We start from the raw sequence: 15,305 nt of genomic DNA on the forward strand, positions 1-15,305 counted from the left end.
CAATAGGATGAAATAGCCATCCAGTGCTTCCAGGGTTTCCATAATGGTCTAGCTTTGGTTGACTCATGAATTCAATCATTAAATAACTACAATCTCCATAAAACCCCTATGTGATATATGTATTTAAATGATGTACTGTTTATACAAATTTTATATATATAAAAGAAGTTCACGGAAGTATCTATATATGTTTACTGTTTCAGTTTAGAAAAAAATAATGGTGCATACTATGATGGATTAAATCAATTACTTGATCGAATTTCTAATAAATATTATGTAAGTTTGATAAACATCGGATCTAATTTACAATGATTGTTAGTGTTATAATAGAAAGAAAGAACATAAAAATATGTGTACAAAGGGGCATCAGATACATATGGGCCACATAATAATAATGAGGCTGTGAAGTGATAGAGAAAGTAAAGTGCGTATAAGAAAAAGTTACAACAAGATCGTCACTAACTTCTATTCTAAACCATATCTGATAACTTCACAAGCCACTGTGATGCTTTATCTCTAGGACCCCAATTAAGAAGTCATGAAGCATCATTAGAAGCCAGTCCTGTACAGCTTTCTTTCATAACGCGATAATATGTCATACATTGACCACCTCTCCACTTTTTTCAACCAGTCCCAGTGTCAGCAAATAATGCATGATATGGAATTCTCTAGGACGACATTTGTAGATCATATCCAAACCACCGAAATCGATGTTTCAAAATAGTAACATCAATTGAATTATTGTTGCTGTGCCCGAATACACGATACCGAACCTCTGCATTACAAACATGATGTCGCCACTGGATGTTAACAATCCTTCGGAGACAACGATGATTAGACACAGAGAGTCGTCTAACATCCTCAACTCGGAGAGTTAAGATACCTCAAACATAGAGTAAAAATGCCCTCACTAACGCGTTGTAGATCTGATCTTTTACAACCAGACTAAAACCACGAATGTAACAAAGATGATCTTCACACTTAAAGTTTCACTCGTAACAAAGCAGATGAATCTGTGACCGATAAATAGGATTTACGTGCCTTTTCTATCATTTAATCAAACATAACGTATATTATTACTTAAATAACCTACTAAAACTTTATACAGAGTATAAATAAAACACATTCCTTCTTATCATGTTATAAACACATACAGATTTATGGATTCCCAATGAATTTCTCATATATGGAACCTGATGAAATTATTGCCAGAGTAAAATCAAAAGGAATTCATGAATTAATTGGTAATGAATTCATAACAACATCTAATATTATGGATCGAAGTCAGTCAATACAACAAAGAAGTTCCGTGATGGGTTTTTCAAAAACCACATTAAATAGTGTAACAGATTCAGTATTTAATTCAAAACCATCATTAACTTCATTACGATTATTACAATCAGATTCATTAAATGTTCAATTTGCATTAAATGTCTATGTGAAAGCTTATCCAGGACCAGTTCTATCTATATGGATATATATGGCTGCATTATGGCGACGTACTATAACAGAGTTATCATAGTACCACAAGAAGAAGAAGAAGAAGAAGAAAAATCCCAGTTTCTAATGGATAATACTTCAGTATTTCATAATTTTGTAATAAACCTACACATGTTTACCTTGAACTAATACTAATACGTGAAAAATCGTTCTTGTAAAGTAATAGACGTAAGAAATAAAACTTAATATAGAATGAATTCACTTGGTGTTGTTTAATTGTCACTTACTTACTTACGCCTGTTACTCCTAGTGGAGCATAGGCCGCCGACCAGCATTCTCCGACCCACTCCGTTCTGGGTCTTCCTTTCCAGTTCTATCCTATTTTTGTTCATTTTCCTCATGTCTATCTCCATTTCTCGGCATAATGTGTTCTTTGGTCTTCCTCTTCTCCTTTGGCTTGTATCTTCCGATTATTGTTTAGGACTGAGATTGTTGTCATATATGGATCCTGTACGGATTGTCTCAATATTGTCACAAGCTTTATGAGCAAAGATGTATAGTGGCTAGCAGTGGAATCCACGACGAGCGTTTCTTCCTACTTAGGACTCGTCAGATGGACATACATATGTATGGGACTCGAACCCAGTACCGTTTGCTTTAAAAGACTGATCAGTTGCAGTCCTCAATAGCAGCAATTGAATGTAAACTTCACCTCATTGCACAAGCAAGTAGCCATCAGGACTCAATAGCTAAGTGGATAACGTGATAGCGTTGGAAGCGTACAGTATTTGGTTCGAATCCCGGAGTGAACATCATCTCTGAGACGCATGTACATTCGTCTGGCGCGCGTCCTGGATTCCACTGCCTGTAACTATCCATCTTTGTTTAGAATGCTTATAAATTAAGGTTATATCGAGGCAATCCAAACAGTATACACATATACCGATAATAGACTGATCAATTGCAGTCCTAAATAACAATGAGAAGATTCAAGTAAAACAACATCAAGTGAATTCAATGGGATTATTGTTGTTTCCTCACTATATCACCGTTTTCTGTTTTATAATCGGATTAGCTGAATTCGATTAAGCCTAGGTAACTTTTAATTTGTCTTCATTAGTTCTATCAGTTGGAGTGAACAGTCAGACTGTTATTAATAATGAATTAGAATGATCAATTGTATTGAACTTATATCCATATGAAGATGGAATATCAGTAGGCGTTCTCCTCAATATAAGTCTGTTGTAATAGTTTATAGGAATATATGTATAAATAAATGAAAATAAATCTAATGGACACTCTATTAGTATATCCTTACCTCAAATAAGATAGTAACTTGAAAGGTATGATATTGAGAAATAAATAGTTAAATAAAATGTATAATTATTATTATCAGTCATGTAGATACATGTCTAATCTTTACCATATTAAATGTCATCTCTAACTGTTTATATCAGTTTGCATGTAAATGTAAAGGTATGTATATTGGAAGGACAGAAAAGCAGGTTTTCATATGTTTTGTTGAAGATATTGTAAAGAACGTGTGTTTTCAAGAGTAAGATACTCTTTGCAGATCTATAATGCTATTGTGGATCACCAACGTAGATGATCTATGTCGAAATGATTGGAGGCCTACTCGAGTAAGACGTGAATGGTGTGCCGAACCAACTAACGTCGAAGTCACACCTCGTGGTCAGCACCTTACGTGGACTACCCCCATTGACGTATCAAGGTACTATAGATGCTTTGAAGACTGTAAAACACAAAGGACGTTATTACAGAAATATACTAGTTAAAGTAGATACAAGCGAAAGTAAGACCACTGCCGTATGGGCCAGTCCGTGGCATACGATTAACTAATGCGCGTTGGTTGTACATGACCTTGGCAGGGAGTGATGATCTGTTCGACATTCAGTGATCCAACTGCCGGATGATTGGGCTATGGCTCAGTGACATTTCACTGGCCCTACACTATATCTGACTGAGATCGAAGATGAAATGGACGAGATAAATGCATTCTACATAATCGAAATTTGAAAAAAGTTACAGCAATTAGAAGGTTTAAATGTGACTTTTGAATTTAAAGTGTATCAGTGGTTAAATTTCACTCTTAAACATCCCATGTTGTGTGGAGTCCTATATTAGGACGAAACGGCCAATCAGTGGTTCCAGATTTTCAATGGCAGTCCAGCTTAGATTGACTCGTGAATTCACCCTTTAAAATAGTACAATTTCCCCTAATCCCCATTCTGATAATATTCATATGCTCACTAGTGACAAGGTTCAAGCTGTAACCAGTTGAGTCCAATCCGTATCTGGTATGGGACGGTTACCCACCTCAGACAATGGATGAAGGGTTGCGTAGAATCAAGGATCGATTGAAATTAGACATTAACACCAATGGATACCGACTTAGAGGTCTAGAGATTAAGCGTTGTATGCGTGACCAAAAGTTCTTGGTTAGATATCCATATGCGGGATCTTAGATAAACGCTACTGAGAAGTCCCATACTATATAAATAACTGAATTTGCAAACATTTCATTTTTCTTCATTTAGTGTTAATTAATAGTTATATATATAACCAATCTATTGAACAAGAATGGAATATACAAACAATATAGATACTTTTCTAAGAGAATACAACTAATATTTATATACACAGTAATAAATAGCCCTTAAATGCCCTGGTACTGTCGAGAGTGGAAAGATTTCACTCTCCCTCTCGAAATGCTCTCACATGGTCACTTTCACAGAAGTTCTACTCACTGCCTTCTCATTGTGTGGGCTGTTGTTTACAAAATAAAGGGGATGAAAAGTGAATGTTCGACACTTTAACCGGGTTGGTGGACACGGTCTATCTAGGGCAGTTGGAAAACCCTGATTGCAAACTGATGGTGCTCATGGTCTCCAGTATCCTGAAGGAACAAATGGTGTATGAACAAATTGTTGGTAACTGGCTACCATGAAACTGCATCGCCCCTACGTTGTTTCACTGTCTTGTAAATCAGACCTTCAGCTGGAATGCTCCAGATGTTGCCCTCCCCACAGAAAACCACCTATTTTGATTTGGGCATCCAAGCAACATCATGGCTTACACATAAATCAAGTGACTTATGTGACGCATATCTTTTCAGTACCCCATTGTACCTAGTCCACCAGGGTGCTTGGTATCTGTGTGGTCACGCCATACGATTGAGCTGTACTATCCAGATTTTAGCGTTAAAGCCTATACAATGCCTGGTTCTCCTGTGAAACAGGATTGAGTTGTACTGTTCGGGTTATCATGTAAAAGTCTGGGTGATGTCTGGTTCCATCGAAAATCAATGTAAAATTACCCTGACCTACAAGAGTATTTTATATAACTATGAGCTATAACCCCTTACTTACTTACTTATGCCTATTACTCCTAATGGAGCATAGGCCGCCGACCAGCATTCTCCAACCCACTCTGTCATGAGCCTTCTTTTCTAATTCCATCCAATTCTTGTTCATTTTTCTCATTTCTATCTCCATTTCCCGGCCTAATGTGTTCTTTGCTCTTCCTCTTTTCCTTTGGTGTTGAGGATTCTATGTGAGGACTTGTCTTGTGACGTAGTTGGGTGCTTTCCTCAATGTGTGTCCTAACCACTTTCAGCGCTTCTTCCTAATTTCTTCCTCCGTTAGGATCCGGTTTGTTCTCTTCTACAGTAGGTTGTTGTTAATAGTGTCTGGCCAACGGAACTATAACCCCATTATACCAATGTTTATATGTTCAAATAATTAAATAAAAACAATAATAAATATTGATTAATCTTATAATTAACTTAAGAGAAATCATCATCATACAACTTATTCTACAATCTCTTCTTCTTCTTCTTTTTTCTTTCTTTTCTCTCTTTTCTTTTTTTGTTTTTCATAGTAAACTATGATGAAGTTGTTAATAGTTCATTTGCTGTTTTTTTCTTTAAATGAAGTAAACGAATTAATCCATAACTGAATATATTGAATATGGTGATTATTAACCATAGTAATAAATAGTACAGAAAACGATATAGAATTGATAGTATATCAGAATTTGGTAATTCTATATAATCATTTAATGAATTTGTTATCTCTAAGCTAAAAAAAATAGAGAAGAAAAAAGGAAAGAAAAAAGAAGAAGAATAAAGATGAATCAAGTATATTTGAATGATAACTTTACTGATCTTGAAAGTTTGATCAGCTCTAACGAGTTAGTGTGTTTAACGAAATCTTAGCATTGATTCGAAAAGTTTGTTTGGTTTTTGCCAATTTATGGCTTTTATGATGAAGGTGAGATATTCGTCTAGCAATTAATGGATGAGTATACTGCGCAGTAGTTCGTTCCGTTCTACTTTACGACTACGAAACATGGCCATTAAAAGTTAAAGACACTAGTAAGCTACTAATATTTGACCACAGATGTCTTAGAACTATTGCTCTCATCTACTGATATCACTGGGTAAGTAATAGTGAGGTTAGACGCACGGTATTAGGGAATGATGGTAGATCGGTTGATGAAGTCGTGAATCTTCGTTGACTGAGATGGTCGGGCCACCTGTTACGTATGCGTGAACACCGATTACCACGACGTGAAATGCTAACCAGTGTTGGAGATGGTTGGAAGAAAGTTAGGGGCGGCCAAACTAAAACATGGCATCATTGCTTGAAGTCACTAACTTCTAGTCTGAGCCATGTTGGTAGATGCAGAGTACTTGGTTGGGATCCACATGACAATCGTAACCAATGGTTGGAGACTGTGTGTGACATGGCTTAGAATCGATCACAATAACTTAGGTGTATACACTCTCTGTTTTCCCTTAAACTACGTACTAAATCTTCCTTCCTGTACTATATGCTTATATGCAATCTTTCTTTTATATATTACCACCACTGACTTAACTACTCCTATGAATCCGGTGTTGATCTTGCTGTGCTATTGGGGTATGGCAACTTGGACGGATGCATATATGTACCTGGTCCTACGTTGTAGCTGACTAACTGACCGATTTGAAAGATGGGTTTGATAGAATGAATAATTAACTCTCTCTCTCTCTTACTATGTTCATCTACTACATATAGTTTACATTTGTGACAGGATAAGATATTATGATATTTGTCAAGTAGAATGTATTTAGCACATCCAAAATAAATTATAGAATCAAAAAACAAACAAAGCTCTTTAATTGAGATCATGAACTGATTGATGTTAGACTACCATTCAAAATCTGGAACCCTTGGACGGCTGTTTCATCTCAGTATAGGACTCCTCAGCAGTGAGCATCCATTGTTATCAGTCAGTTACTTTCTCACAACAAAACAGATTGTGCAAATGTGGGTATATGTGTATCACGTGACCATATCATATATAATAAAAAATAAACTTACTATGCAATGTATATACTAATAAACATACAACAAGGAATGTATGAAACTAAAAAGGGAATTCGTTTTGGTTTCCATAGTAATGCATCAGTAATAATCACGATTACGCCCATGGAATTCTGTCAAAATATATCAATGTAATTGGAAAAACGAATTAATCATTAACGTTAAGAAATTTCAACAATGAATACTATAGTAATTTAATAGCTCAATTCATGAGTTAATTGAAGCTAGATCACCATGGAAAACCTGGAAGCACTAGACGGCCGTTTCAGTTGCGCGCGCGAACGTTTAACCTCTAAACAACTGAGTATCCAACTATGTTAATATCTAACCTTAACCAATGCAAGAATATGCGTGACCATCTTCCATTGTACTGAGATAGATACTTGTCTCTACCTGACATAGATTAGTTCCCTTGGTTACGGCTTCTCATTAGAACTCCGAGAATTCCTTCACGAAGTTAGTCACTAATAAACACATAGATATCCAGTACTTCTAGGTTTTCAATGATGACCTAACATCAACCGATTTATGATCTTAATCAAAAACTTACTAATCTTCACAATCCCATACTTATATGAAGAATGCAGTTGAGATATTGCAAATATATTATCATTTATTATTATAAATAATCTATTCAGTGCTCATTATCAAGTTAAACGATGGTAGTACGATTTCATATTGAACTGCTTTGAATCTGATAGACATAAAGTTAAATGAAGTTTCTTTCTTTCTTTTATATATTACACCACCATTGAATTAACTACTTCTATGAATCTGGTGTTCATCTTGTTGTGTTAATGAGGTATGGTAACTTGAACTCATGAACATATATGCCTGGTTCTATGTTGTAGCTGACTGACTAACTGAAATGAACCTGATTGTCAAAGTTATTTGTTTGAACAGAGGTTTTTTTCTTATTGATTAATTGAATTGAAAGATTTTAGATTTATCTTCTTAATAATCTATATGAAAGAGAAATCTTGAAATACCATTGCTGGTAATTTCCATTCTAAGTTTCACAAAGTGTGTATTATCTACACTTTGTGTGAATTAATTGTTTCATCTCTATAATCTAATTCATAGTTGTAGGTTGAATATTGTACAAATGTGGGTATATGTGTATTACGTGACCATAACCATCCATTGTCTCTATCGTATCTTATTATTGTTGTATATAGCTAATATCTTTACTTAACGTATTGTCCTATGGTGACATCGATTTTATATTGATCTATAAAACGCCGCTCAATATCCATTGGCCTGATACTATCAGCAATACCCTTCTGTGGGAGAGAACAAACCAACTTCCAGCTGAAGAGGAAATTAGGAAAAGACGGTGGAAATGGATAGGACATACATTACGCAAATCATCAAACTGCATCACGAGGCAAGCCCTAACTTGGAATCCTGAAGGGAAGCGAAAAAGAGGAAGGCCACAGAACACATTACGTTGGGAAATAGAAGCAGATATGAAAAGGATGAATAGGAACTGGAATGAGCTGGAAAGGATTGCCCAGGACAGGGTTGGATGGAGAATGCTGGTGAGTGGCCTATGCTCCTTCACGACGAGTAACAGGCGTAAGTAAGTAAGTAATAAAACGCCGATCAATAGAACATCAGTTCATGATGAACGTGACAAGTTACTCAGTTAGATGATGATCTTCTAACTTGATCTATAGAATTCACGCAATAACTAAAAGACTAGACATATTTGATTAGTTGTCACTCAGTGAACGATTATTTTAAAAGGATCAGTCTGATAAGAGATCAGTTGCGTCTTGAATAATTCAGCAATGACATCCTAATCTGTGATATCAACTTATACCATTTCGAATACTGCAATAAACTCTAGTTTCCTCAATACTGCAGATATTCCTTGCTGACAAATGTCAACCAAAATGAAACATTAATTTCTGGGCTTTTTACACTTTATCTGTAACAATCAAACATCTAAGAATAGTTTGTGGGATGATGAATTATTGAAATTGATGTTAGTTATGTAAATTAATTGAGTCAATTTGATTAGAACCAAGTGCTTTACAAGAGTATCAGTGGTTAGTAATCACTGATCAACGAATTGTAATCGTCTCTAACCTCTTTCATATGTGCATACTTAAATGCTAGCCCGCAAATGCCATGGTACGGGTGAGAGTGGGGACAGCTAGCTCTTCTTCTCGAAATGCTCTCAAGTGTCACGTGCATATAACCACCGCCAGGGAGGTCCTACTCAATGCTTTCTCGTGGCGAGGTGTTGCTTACGAAATTGAGAAGACGAAAAGCGCATTTCCGGTGCTTTAACCAGGTTGGTGGATACGGCGGATCCACCTAGGGGAGTTGGAAAATCCTGATTCTAGACCAATGGTGTACATGGGCTCCATGATCCTGAGGAAGCAAATGGCATATGAACTAATTGTCGGTCACCGGCTACCATAGGACTGAATCTCCTGACGTTGATCCACTACGTTGTGCATTAGACCTTTGGGTCAAAGGTTCTGGGTGTTAACCCCTAAGTAAACCACCTGCTTCTGCTTGGGCACCTGGGCAGTATCTCAGCCCTCACACACATCTAATGATTTACGTGGAGCATATTTATTTGGTGCCTCCTTGTACCAATGTTTATTAGTTTAAATAAATAAACTTAAACACTATATATATTTGGAAGCAGTACTCATTAGTAAATCGAGTGATTTCATTCAGTTTTCATCTAACAAGTTGAATCATTTGTAGTCAACAAGAAACACAGTACTATTCAGGTTGTGTACTATTGATCATTTGTCGACTAGCTATGTATGTAATCCTGAGAGGGTTATACTCGCTATCAGATTCGATCCCTTATCACCCAGCTTCACGGTCATAGACATTACCATTGAACTATCTGAATTACAGTTAGGGACTTAGACTTATTGACTATTGGTCGATCAAATCCTTTAGGAAGCATTAGTTTTCTCAATATTTCAGGCACAAATGTCAGACATGTGCCAAATACCACGAAACCTGGATCATCCATAGTTTCCTGTCAACTAACCTAGACTATCGCTTTACATCTCAACAATGTTCAATCACTTCATACCATAGATAACTTGATCGATAAAAGTTGATCAACGATATGAAACATTTGATACACATAACTATGGTGACTACTAAATGATTAATGAATTATGAATGGTTTTTTTTTGAATAAAATCATGAACCGTTTGATGTTAGTCTACCATTGAAAACCTGGAAGCATTGAACAGCCATTTCGTCCTATTATAGGACTGCTCAACAGTTTCACGCATGAACGCTTAAACTCTAGACCACTGAAGCAATGAATAATTTAGAAATGATCATAAATTTAAGAATGATAGTATACAATCAACTTACAATAAAATGCATATAATATAATGGTAATTTATTCAATTCCGAATTCTCGATTATTATATTTGAATCAATGAAATATACCATCCAATAGATATGAAATGATGTCTAATTGAATCCAATAATGAAATGATATAGATAATGTATATAGAATACTTACCAAAGTATAAGTAGCTATAAATATATATATACAACTATGTATTGTATATTGTTTATACCATTGAAATGGAGTTGATGTAATCAAGTATAATTGTAATAAACACTATAATAGAATAATATGAATCAATTATTACCATCATGAATATGCTTTGGATAGTGATGATGCTTTGCATGAGGATGATGATGATGCTGTACATGATGATGATGATAGTTTGGATGATGATGATGATGCTTTGGATGGTGATGATGCTTTGCATGATGATGATGATGATGATGATGATGATGATGATGATGATGATGATGATGATGATGATGATGATGATGATGATGATGATGATGATGATGATGATGATGATGATGATGATGATGATGATGATGATGATGATGATGATGATGATGATGATGATGATGATGATGATGATGATGATGTGATGATGATGATGATGATGATGATGATGATGATGATGATGATGATGATGATGATGATGATGATGATGATGATGATGATGATGATGATGATGATGATGATGATGATGATGATGATGATGATGATGATGATGATGATGATGATGATGATGATGATGATGATGATGATGATGATGATGATGATGATGATGATGATGATGATGATGATGATGATGATGATGATGATGATGATGATGATGATGATGATGATGATGATGATGATGATGATGATGATGATGATGATGATGATGATGATGATGATGATGATGATGATGATGATGATGATGATGATGATGATGATGATGATGATGATGATGATGATGATGATGATGATGATGATGATGATGATGATGATGATGATGATGATGATGATGATGATGATGATGATGATGATGATGATGATGATGATGATGATGATGATGATGATGATGATGATGATGATGATGATGATGATGATGATGATGATGATGATGATGATGATGATGATGATGATGATGATGATGATGATGATGATGATGATGATGATGATGATGATGATGATGATGATGATGATGATGATGATGATGATGATGATGATGATGATGATGATGATGATGATGATGATGATGATGATGATGATGATGATGATGATGATGATGATGATGATGATGATGATGATGATGATGATGATGATGATGATGATGATGATGATGATGATGATGATGATGATGATGATGATGATGATGATGATGATGATGATGATGATGATGATGATGATGATGATGATGATGATGATGATGATGATGATGATGATGATGATGATGATGATGATGATGATGATGATGATGATGATGATGATGATGATGATGATGATGATGATGATGATGATGATGATGATGATGATGATGATGATGATGATGATGATGATGATGATGATGATGATGATGATGATGATGATGATGATGATGATGATGATGATGATGATGATGATGATGATGATGATGATGATGATGATGATGATGATGATGATGATGATGATGATGATGATGATGATGATGATGATGATGATGATGATGATGATGATGATGATGATGATGATGATGATGATGATGATGATGATGATGATGATGATGATGATGATGATGATGATGATGATGATGATGATGATGATGATGATGATGATGATGATGATGATGATGATGATGATGATGATGATGATGATGATGATGATGATGATGATGATGATGATGATGATGATGATGATGATGATGATGATGATGATGATGATGATGATGATGATGATGATGATGATGATGATGATGATGATGATGATGATGATGATGATGATGATGATGATGATGATGATGATGATGATGATGATGATGATGATGATGATGATGATGATGATGATGATGATGATGATGATGATGATGATGATGATGATGATGATGATGATGATGATGATGATGATGATGATGATGATGATGATGATGATGATGATGATGATGATGATGATGATGATGATAGTTTGGATGGTGATGATGCTGTACATGATGATGATGATGATAGTTTGGATGATGATGATGATGATGGTTTGGATGATGATGATGATGATGATGCTTTGGATGGTGATGACGATGTAATCGACTTACCAATATGATAAAATGTAAATATTTCATTAATTTTATTATATTAATGAATTGAATTGATTCATTTGGATGTAAATAATAATGACCAATTATTATAGATAATAGAATATTGATAAAATTCAATGATCGATATATAATGGTAACAGTGAACCAAAATGTTTGAACTGGTTTCATTGAAAAAGACAAAATGAAATGTGATCAATTCAAGGAATAAGTAAAGTTCTATCCTTTTCTTTCCGGTATCTACCTGGGTATATATATATATATACCTATTTTGTGGTATGATGTTATATAATATTGATTTTAGTCTAATTAGTAGATTAATTACATTTGGATATAGTTAACTATTATCAGACATTATTGACCTATTATGGTGATGGTGATGACGTTGATAATGATAATCATCATTAGCATTCCATATATTTAGATCGAAGTGTTGAGAATTCATTTTTTGATTCCGTTTATCAATTTACTTACTTACTTACTTACTTACTTACTTACTTACTTACTTACTTACTTACTTGCTTACGCCAGTTACCCACAATGGAGGAGCATAGGCCAGCGATCAGTATTCCCCAACCGATACTGTTCTAAGCCTTCTTTTCTAATTCTATACAGTTGTTGTTCTATCTTGTGATGTCTGTCCCTAACCTACTTTTATCAAGAGAACGCGATTGGTATAATGGAAACAATTATTATTATAACCAATTGTAACAGTTATTGTTTTACTGTACTTGTTTGTTTAACTATACAAAAAGCATACCTTCTTCTGTTGATAGTGACCTTCCACACTCTCGGTTACTCTCAGTAGTTCCACTTGTACTCTTTGGCACGATCTTGCTATTCTTCCAATACCACGAGATTGCCAACAAATATATCTTATTACAATCGTCAACTGCCTTTTTGTTTTTAGACTACGATGGGATCCAACCTAATAACTGGTAAGTAGTCACAGTGTAGTGGTGATCATAGTCAACCGCAACTCGACACCACACTAAGACGCTAAAACTGGTAAGCCAAATCCAATTCTCTACACAGTGTCTTGTTTGGCCCTCCTATTTTTCATTTTCATTTAGGATTCCAAGTGAGGACTTATTTTGTGAAGTAGTTGGATACTTTCATCAATGTGTGTCCTACTCAATTCCAGCGATTCTTCTTGATTTCTTACTCCATTGAAATCTGGTTTGTCCTCTCTCAGAGTATTGTGTTGCTGATAGTATCCGGTAAACAGACGTTGGGTACTTTGCGTAGACAACTATTTATAAATACTTGTACTTCTTTGATGATGGTTGTGTTAGTTTTCTAAGTTTCAGCTTCGTACAGTAGTACTACCTTGACGTTCGTACTGAAGATAGTGACTTTGATGTTGACTGACATTTGTTTTGAGTTTCATGTGTTCTTCAACAAAACGAATGCGGCTTTTGCTTTGCCAAGCCTTCCCTTCACATCTGCATCACGTCCTCCTTGTTTATCGATGATGCGTGTCCATGTACGTGGAAGTTTCCACATCAAACACATCTCTGACAAGTATGATTAGTTTGGTGTTCTCCACATTGTATCTGAGAATGTTGCTTTTTACCTTGTGTATTTCGAAATCTGCTGGTGAAATGCTTTCTGTTAAAATGTATGTCATGACCTGTATTTATTCAGAGAGAAGTACCAGTTCATTAGCAAATTTCATATCGTCTATTTGAACGCAAGCTGTCCATTGATTTCTCACTGAATCACAATATTCACTTTCACCACAAAGTTTTCTTACAATCTGTCAGTGTGAATGCAGTCGATAACTGCCCAAATATAATCTCCTATTTAAGTAAGGAGATGAAATAAGAAATTTTGAGATGAAATCATAATAATGATAAGAACCATTCATGACACATGTGATGGTGAGTTATTACACATATGAACACTCAGGTGTAACGTGATCTTCTACAATCCTTGCTTACAATGTCCACTTGGATGACAGTACATTATCGGGAAAGTAATCATCATGAAAATAACACGATAATGATTAATTCATTAAGAACCATAATTGTCCATTGTTAATAATTGTATTTGTATTGTCTAACATCAACTCTACTTAGTCATTACTATTTGTGTATACCATACTACTCACTGATATTCAATAGTTGATTTTTCTCGCGATAATTTTGACAGTTGTAAATTACAATGCAATGTAATTGAAATATTTAGATAGTTCTGTAGGGCCAGCGAAATTTCACTAAGCCCTAGCCGAATCATCCGGCAGTTGGGTCAGTGAATATCGAATATGTTATCGATCCCTGTCAAGGTCAAGTATAACCAACGCACATCAGTTAATCGTACGCCATGGACTGGCCCATGCGGCGGAGGTCTTACTTTCGCTTGTATCCACTTTAGCTAATAAATTTCTGTAATAACGTCCTCTGAGTTGTACAGTCTGCAAAACATCTATAGTACCTTGATACGTCAATGGTTTAGTCCACACAAGGTGCTGACCACAAGGTGTGACTTCGACGTTAGTTGGTTCGTCACACCATTCCCGTCTAATTCGAGTAGGCCTCTAATCATTCGACATAGATCATCTACGCTGGTGATTTACAATTCTAAGGTTTCGTATTCATCACTGACTTTCCCACAGACCATATTGCATGCCCTATCCACTTGGAGAGTCTTTTCCTGATTTCTTCCTCAGTTGGAAGTTGGTTTGTACTTTCCCACAATAGGCTACTGCTGATGGTATGCGGACAAATGACATTGAGTATCTTACGTGAAGAATGGGTAATAAATACGTGTAATTCCTGGATGATGGTTGAAGTAGTTCTCCAAGTTTTATCTCCGTACTATAGAATTGTCTTTATGTTTTTATTGAAGATTGTGATTATTG

The 15,305-nt window shown here is 35.3% G+C and overlaps 2 protein-coding genes across 2 annotated transcripts in view; one reads left to right on the top strand and one right to left on the bottom strand.

Moving 5' to 3' along the window:
* Positions 1-1,846, top strand: part of MS3_00008946 (uncharacterized protein) — a 69,017-nt gene extending 67,171 nt beyond the window's left edge. The window contains exons 27-28 of the mRNA XM_051217287.1: positions 204-276; positions 1,157-1,846. Coding sequence (XP_051064668.1) covers positions 204-276; positions 1,157-1,522 — 439 coding nt within the window. The 3' untranslated portion in view covers positions 1,523-1,846. The remainder of the gene's footprint in view (positions 1-203; positions 277-1,156) is intronic.
* A 1,539-nt stretch (positions 1,847-3,385) lies between these two features.
* On the bottom strand, positions 3,386-10,648 carry MS3_00008948 (uncharacterized protein). The gene is made up of 5 exons (XM_051217289.1): positions 10,592-10,648; positions 10,194-10,507; positions 6,828-6,943; positions 4,830-5,540; positions 3,386-3,458 (listed from the first exon to the last, which is right to left on the bottom strand). The coding sequence occupies exons 2-4, from the start codon at positions 10,272-10,274 to the stop codon at positions 5,345-5,347; spliced, it is 393 nt and encodes a 130-aa protein (XP_051064670.1). The 5' UTR covers positions 10,275-10,507; positions 10,592-10,648; the 3' UTR covers positions 3,386-3,458; positions 4,830-5,344.
* Between the last annotated feature and the right edge of the window lie 4,657 nt (positions 10,649-15,305).

Source organism: Schistosoma haematobium, chromosome 5 (genome assembly GCF_000699445.3).
Source record: "Schistosoma haematobium chromosome 5, whole genome shotgun sequence".
Taxonomy (NCBI): domain Eukaryota; kingdom Metazoa; phylum Platyhelminthes; class Trematoda; order Strigeidida; family Schistosomatidae; genus Schistosoma; species Schistosoma haematobium.